The sequence below is a fragment of the Neodiprion virginianus genome, chromosome 3 (genome assembly GCF_021901495.1).
Source record: "Neodiprion virginianus isolate iyNeoVirg1 chromosome 3, iyNeoVirg1.1, whole genome shotgun sequence".
NCBI lineage: Eukaryota > Metazoa > Arthropoda > Insecta > Hymenoptera > Diprionidae > Neodiprion > Neodiprion virginianus.
In genome coordinates this window covers 20,557,673-20,565,496 of record NC_060879.1, presented here as the reverse complement: position 1 = coordinate 20,565,496, position 7,824 = coordinate 20,557,673, and the positions used below count along the sequence as shown (strand labels likewise).

General features: G+C 39.6%; 1 protein-coding gene and 1 long non-coding RNA gene across 2 annotated transcripts; both read right to left on the bottom strand.

Moving 5' to 3' along the window:
- Nucleotides 1–815: 815 nt before the first annotated feature.
- Nucleotides 816–1,935, bottom strand: LOC124301315 (uncharacterized). The gene is made up of 3 exons (XR_006907450.1): nt 1,462–1,935; nt 1,124–1,221; nt 816–858 (listed from the first exon to the last, which is right to left on the bottom strand). It is a non-coding gene; the product is annotated as an uncharacterized LOC124301315 (long non-coding RNA).
- A 1,295-nt stretch (nt 1,936–3,230) lies between these two features.
- LOC124301307 (TBC1 domain family member 14-like) lies at nt 3,231–7,741 on the bottom strand. Its single transcript, XM_046756196.1, has one exon. It carries the CDS (start codon nt 7,138–7,140, stop codon nt 5,272–5,274), a length of 1,869 nt encoding a protein of 622 aa, XP_046612152.1. The 5' UTR covers nt 7,141–7,741; the 3' UTR covers nt 3,231–5,271.
- Between the last annotated feature and the right edge of the window lie 83 nt (nt 7,742–7,824).

Below are 7,824 nucleotides of genomic sequence, written 5' to 3'. Positions count from 1 at the left end.
GTAGGTTCAAGAGTGAGAGTAAGAATAGGAGTAGGATCAGGAGTTGGAGTAAGATCGTAGTAGAAGTAGGAGTAAGATTGAAGTAGAAGTAGGAGCAGGAGTAGGAGTAGAAGTATGGGAGGACGGTAAGGGCGGGAAGGGTAGGGTAGGGTGGGGTAGGGTGGGGGGTAGGTTAGGGTAAGCGGACCAATTGGGTTGGGTTGGGTTGGGTTGGCAACTCCAACTCCTAACACTCCTACTCCTACTTCTTATCCTACTTCTCCTCCTACTCCCACTCCTGATCCCATTTCTGATCCTACTTCCACTCCTCCTTCCGATCCTACTCCTATTCCTACCCCTGATCCTACTTCATCAAATATCATAAAAATCCTAAACTCACCGAGCATCAATCCTCGTCCAGCTCGACCACCTCCAACCACTGCCAACCACCTCCAACGACCACCGCTTATCACCTCGGGTTATACCTGGAATATCAATAAATATCAATATTGAAAATCAGAACACATCGAAAATATCGTGTAAGGATTAATATAATTTTATCATTGACACATTCTACTAAGAAGATTATGAGGAAATTATAAGAAATTATAGAAATTTTATCAGGGCATTGACAACTACTGAATTTGGGCTCGAAAATTGAATTGAAATAATTTATTGTGAACATGACAAGTTCAAAAAATCCTAGATAAAATATAATTACGATTGCCATTAAATATTAAAAAAATGTTTCATTTCCCGTGCACAAATCCTCGTCCTCCCCGTCCACCTTGTTCTCCTCGTCTTCCTCGTCCTCCTCCTCGTCCACCTCCGACCACCTCCAACGACCACCGCTAACCACCCCGGGTTATACCTCGAATACTAATAAATATTTTCAGTATTAGAACACATTAAAAATATTGTGTAAGGATTAGTATAATTTTTTTTATCGACACATTTTACTAAGAAGATTGTGAGATACTTATAAGAAATCATAGAAATTTTATTAGCGCATTGACAGCTAATGAATTTGAACTTATGCGAAAAGCGAATTGAAATAATTTATTGTAAGCATGACAAGTTTGAAAAATTTTAGATGAAATATTATCGCAATTGACATATAATATTATAAAAATGTTAACCTCACCGAGCAAAAATCCTTGTCCTCCCCCTCGTCCACCTCCGACGACCTCCAACCACCGCCAACCACCTCGAACAACCACCGATAACCACCTCGGGTTATACCTTGAATAGTGATAAATGTTTTCACTATAAGAACACATCAAAAATATTCTGTAAGCATTACTATAATTGATTAATTAAATAATAATATAATAAATTTCATTCGCGCATTTATAGCTACTGAATTTGTGCTCGCGCGAAAAATGAATTGCAATAATTCAATGTAAACATGACAAGTTTACAAAATTTTCGATAAAATATAATTACAATTGCCATTAAATATTACAAAAATTTTATACTTACCGTGCACAAATCTAACGACCGCCAACCAGCTTAAATCACCTCCAACGATCTCCTCCTTGTTCTCCCCGTCTTCCTCAACCTCCTCATCCTCCTCGTCCTCTCCCTGAAGTCAAGTTTCACCATGTAGCGGACCTGTAGCGCAGGAACCACGGAGCGCATGTCCTGGATGTTAAGTTTCACCATGTAGTTGACCTTGAGCGCAGAAACTACGGAGCGCTTGTCCTGGAAGTTGAATTCCACCAGGTAGCGGACTTGGAGCGTAGAAACTACGGAGCTCTTGTCCTGGAAGTCGAGTTGCACCAGGTAACGGACCTGGAGCACGGGATCCAGGAGATAGAGAGCCCGGTACTCGAAGTCTGCGGTGCGCGATTCTCATACGTCCGCTCTGCTGCGCGGTGGTTTTCGGACTGAGGAATTCGGCCAACTGATTTTCGTCTATATAGATCGATGACATCAAGAGAAAAAAAATTTCGGGTGACGTCGCTCTCTGAAATTCCGAACATCCGAACATCCAAAATTTGGTTCCGAACTTTAATACTACGTATGATGTATGATGTGTGATGTATGATGTATGACATATGGTGTATGATGATATGGTATGATGTATAATGATTTTAGCTTTCACATTTCAGACATGAAACACGCACTTTGTCCTTCCTGCCGATTCCAGACTCAAGCGGCTAGGCCCTTTGATGGTCAGCCGTTAACTAAAGATATATTCTTCAGTTAACGGGTTAGCTAATAACGCTGCCGTTCTGCGACAGTTGAATGATAAAAATTTTTGCTCGTACCTTTCAAATGTGAGTTAGAATACACTCGAAGTTTTAAGAAGCTTCGTTCTATCTCTCCCCGTAAAAAAAAAAAAAAGAAAAATCGCCGACAATCACCTTTTTAGGTCTTTAAATCAGGACGCTGCGTTAAATACTGCCTCATATACGGAGCAGCCATTTCATCTCGATCAAAATTAGCGCATCCGTGATGTATTACAGTTACTCTAAATTTTTTTCCATACGAACACTTTTCGAGAAACAATTCTCCTTCTCTACCAAACGTAGATACTTCACTTGCGACTAGCTAAAACAACGTTTCGATTCTATGCCTACGAAAATTCAAGATCGAGAGAGCAAATGAAAAGTTGTTGGAATAATTATGAATATTAATGTTATGAAATACATCGAGCGCGTGTTGAATAGAATCCCATATTGAAATAAATAATTATTCTATTTTCATATTATAGCCGTATTATTGTAGATGATCTAGTTTGTCTTCTGGAAAATTATAAAATTTACAGTATGCATCGCGTATTAATCATAAATGGATCACATATATTAATATTGTACATGGACCGCATATACATATATACTTTTTGGTCTCTGCATCATTATTACACCCGATCTATTATTATTTATAACCTATGTATACATTCTTCTCTCGGGTACCTATACTTTCATTAAATCACTGTTTTCCTACGAATGTTGGAAGAAATTTATCCTCGTTATTAATTTCACGTATCGCCGACAAGGCGGTAAGTACACACAGGCTAAGTATTGGCTTGGGCTCACCATTGCGAAGACTGTGTTACTCAAGAGATACAACCACTCATCATTTAGATACATTTGGCGATCCCGCGTCGTTTGAAGCCGAACTTGTCAGCCCCTGAAGGCGATAAAACCGAAGAGAATATATTCCGAAATAATTCCAGGTGTGTGTTACTTACCCGAAAGACATTAATTGTAATCAAAGTGATGGAAACATTAAACGAAGGACAATAATTGATATCGATTTTATTACTATTCCTTTCGTCATACAAAAGCTATTATATGTGAGATTCAAAATATACACGCAAAGACAGGAAGCCGGCTGACGCCTTCTGCAGCGCCGCTGTAATTATAATATATTTACAATTATTATTAGATTCATTCGGATATTACAATGTCGTGTGTTACATATTATAACATGGTAGGTCATCTTTATATCATTATATCTTTATACACCGATCATTACATTTACGAGAATATATTCATCGTTTTTGATTTATTGGAAAATATACATAATTGTATGTGACGTTTCTATAAGTCCGCGTTTATTATTATCATTATACTACTACACAGGTGTAGAAAAGCTTACATAAATAAATAATATTACACTAATTATGATACATGTTATATGTAGGATATCTGCAACGCATACGTACCAACCGAGTATTGTTATCTTTCGTCTTTACTTAATATTCAATCAACATGTATGTATATACAATATTAGAGATGAGAATATCATCGATATAACTATAATTTATTTTTTCGTCGGATGGATTTCGAGTATTGTCAGCGAGGACTGGGACATTTATATAATAAAAACTATCATCCACTTCGCCTACGTGTTTCAGTTTCATCTAACGAATATAAATTTATATTTTATGGAACAGCACGGTACTGAGTTACGAGAATTAAGCTAAATGTTCTTGTTCCTTTTATATATGAGAAAAAATCACCGTGGATTTCACGTGCAAATAATGTTACATAAGCCTATTACGTACAACGGGCAGAAGAAAAATACCATCGGAATTTATACGCATTCTTTTTTTTTTTTTCTACCATGTACGAGATAATAAATAGTAGCATTATGACTCCATGTCACGGGTATTCTATTCTAGTTTCTTGTACAAGATGATATTATAGGTGTGCATTTTCTCATAAATGAGAATCAATTTCTTCTTCCTCTATCCCATACATCTCGTACATATAGTATGTTAATAATTAAATTGATAATTCATCACGAAGATCGCTGGGAAAAAATGTCTTTACGCAAAATAGGAATCGCCGTTCAGATCTCTGTAGCATTTTTGCTTTAACCATGCAGCATTTGTTAGTATTTTACGTTGTTACCATAGTTCCGATTATTTAGGGGTATTAGCGGAGTTGATTCAACTGACGAGTGAAAAATTAAATAATTGCGATTATAACGCAATTCACAGCCCAACTCGAGACGTTACCTTAAATATTTTACTACTAGCTTCTCAGATTTCCAAAAGTACGAGCTTTTGTACCGCTCTAGGTTCATGCATATTTGAAAAATGTCCATAATTTTGAATTTTTTTAAATGACAGCATTGCAGGCTGCAGAGTGTGTTTCTTCACCACTAATCTCACCATGGCATGTTCAAATCGACCCCGCTACTTCCATAAAAAATAATAAATTGTTATATACAAAAGTTACAATTTTCATTATTACCTATATCGTATATGCAGTTTCGAAATTTATCGCTATGCAGTCGCCTGTTTTTATATGTATATAGATACCTCAAAATTTCCAAAGTCTTCGATAATAGATTGATTAACTAATTCATTAATACCAGCAGCTTTGCACCAGCATTATAAAATTTAGCACCACCATTTACGTTAAAACGATTCAATGACTTCGTTGCAGTTTCATTGGAAACGGAAAATACAGATTCTGATCGTGTTATGTATTGAACTCTATTATTGCCCAAGTGTCAGGGGCTGCCTAACATCAAAAAACATTTACTTCGAAAGTTCACACATCGATTCGCACAAATCATTACAAACATACATATCGTATTACACTAGCCAATGTATACTTACTATTTAATAGATCGTTCCATCCATCATTACCATAACGAATTATCCATCGCCAATATCTCATGATTTCTGAGTCGCTACATAATTTTTATCTCTCAAGTACATCCAATGTAAACCAGGCCATCATCAGGAATGTATTCACTACAGCGGTTACAAGCTCGTAGCTGAATAGTAAGGTACGCTTAAGGAAACTGAGAACTAATGATTAAATTCTAAGATATTTGAGCCAGCATCTGTTGAAAGGTGCTGGTGCCAACGGTGGTAGACATTTGACTAATACTGTTGAAAAGGGCCTCAGCCTGGAGATTCTCAGGTAACCTAGTGAGGAATTGAGCTCCACGTACAAAGTCCATACCAAGTAGTTCATCCTGGTGTAAATGGAGTACACCAAGTGCCGTCCTGAAGAGGAATTCATCTCCATCCCTCAAAAAAACATCCCAAACTCTGCAGGCAACATCCAAAGGCATTGCTTTAGCATAGACAGTGTAAAGCCAGTCGAGGAGATAAAGATCAGGACTAAGACCAGCGGCGGTAAAGTGAGCATAGATTTTTGGCAACCTGTGAGCAAGTGCGCTTGAATACACTTTGTAATATATACTCATTTGTTTTTGGTTCAAGGTAAAAGCTGCCCTATGACAAGGACGATTTAGGAGGTTTGCAAAGCAAGTGAAAACGTCGACTGGGTCCATATTAAGTGACAATACAGCACCCAGGAAGCTCATGCCTTGAACATAGCCAACATCTGGTCTGTATACAGCATACGCAGCTAAAACCCCTTGCAGACTTTCGGCGAGAGGTCCGCCTTCTTGGAAAACGCACAGTGTAGGAAATGTGCGGGATACATCAAGTTTTATGGAGGCCAGCCACTCGTTCGCTGGATGCGACATTGCCCTATCTAGACATAAATTGTACAGATGAGGAGTTATGTTAAGCTGATTAAATATGGCCAGCTTCCAAACCCGCCCTCTTATACTGGGGGGAAGTCCTCGCCACCATAATTCCCTGACTTTTTTAGTTTCTCTGAGCGATTCAAACTTAGGTAAGACCTGCGTACTCCATATTAATGAATCCTCTGCAAGCCTCTCTTCCTCTTTGAGCTGAATCTCTCTCTGCTGCCTGCGCTCCTTTTCCTCCTTCAATTCCCTCTTTCTTGCAGCCTCAATAATAGCATTATACTGTTTCCTGTGACTCTCTTCCTCCAGAGCGCTCTTAGCTGGTAAATTAGATGGTCTAGGCTGTGGAATGAGCGCTGAGCTGCCTCCCACCTTGTCCGCGTTTCTTGACGGACTTCCTGACGGCGTCGAATGCTGTTGAGGCTCCTTCTGCTTCCAAGAAAACACGTTTTTGGTAAAGAACCCAGTGAGAGGCCAGCGCTTGGGTTTCTCAGGTGAGATGTGCGGCTCCTCCGGACCCAACAAGCTCCCGGAAGGCGAGGCTTCGCTCAGGGATGAAACCGTACTACTGCAGGACCGCGGGAGGCTACTTCTCGGACTGTTGTTCAGACTGGCCACATCATTCTTGGCGCCGTCGGCATCAATCCTGGCTATAATGCTGGCCGATTGATTGCTAAGAGATTCTAGATCCCCAGATTGCCGCTCCTCTGGTAATGTGTCAAGCTCATCAAGTGCGTAGAGTTGTTTCGTCGATGGATTATATGCCAGGGACATGCTCTCCAATGCGTTGTTTAGACTGGTGCCACTTGAAACTGCGTTGGCTGCATCGTACCATTTGTTTTCGCGTATATGAACGCAGAGTGCTTTATTTGCGGCTGGAACTCCAGCGGTAACATCGCAGGCCAATGCTTCATCCATTTCCACACTGTCGCAACGCACCGAATCCCCGTTAATTGACACTAACTGTTGCTTTCCACCATTCATCTTTGAGGTTATTGTGCTGGCAAGGTAGCCGCCGGGTTCTCGCCTCCCGGTTTTCAACACTTGGAAACTGTTGGCCAAATCCGTGTGGCATGATATCAAGCAGGGCGCTGCTCCTACCTGCACAGCTCCAGGGACTCCGAGGGTTCCCGGAGTCCCTGGGGAGCAGGCTGCTCCGTTTAGACGTTGCAGAACAGGGCTTTTCATGCCTCAAGCCGCCTTTCCCTAACCTCGCTTTACATAGATAACGGATTGATCGTTGACGTCTTTAGTCTTATATTTAATTTAATTTTATTTATTTTTCTGTTAATTCTAGGTTTTGAAATATATGTATGTATGACGTATGATAACGTGGATGTTGGGCCGAAGTGGGAGAAACCCTAAAACTTCTCACCTCAACGATCGTCTTTTGTTCGTATATTTTACACAGCGTGATTGCTTCGCACCCATTGTTAAATATTTTTGATTATATGAATTAATCTCGCTTCGATCTTTCCGACGGCACTGTGACTCATTTTATTATTGCAATATTTATCTGCTCGTCCGTTGCCCCGTCTGACAACACCCACCACCACATCACACAGCGTCTGTCAAAAAATCACACGCACACACTGCCGCGCACATCATGCACGCCCACTGTTGTCATTCATCTGTCACTTTTAAGGGTGGTTATTTTAAGCCGAATATTTTACTGTTTATGCAATTTTGTTTTGTCTTCCTGCAAATGGATCGTATTACAATTCACGGTATTTTATTTCTAAAATCAACTATATAATTAGATTATTTATCCGAGATTCTAATAAATCCTATTACAAACTATATTTCCCTATAAATAAATTTGTATTTTACAAGGCATGTCGGGAATACTTTGGAAACTATATGTCAGTTGGC

What these genes read in the sequence shown, in the direction of transcription:
- LOC124301307 (XM_046756196.1), bottom strand. Translation starts at nt 7,140, where the DNA reads ATGAAAAGCCCTGTTCTGCAACGTCTAAACGGAGCAGCCTGCTCCCCA.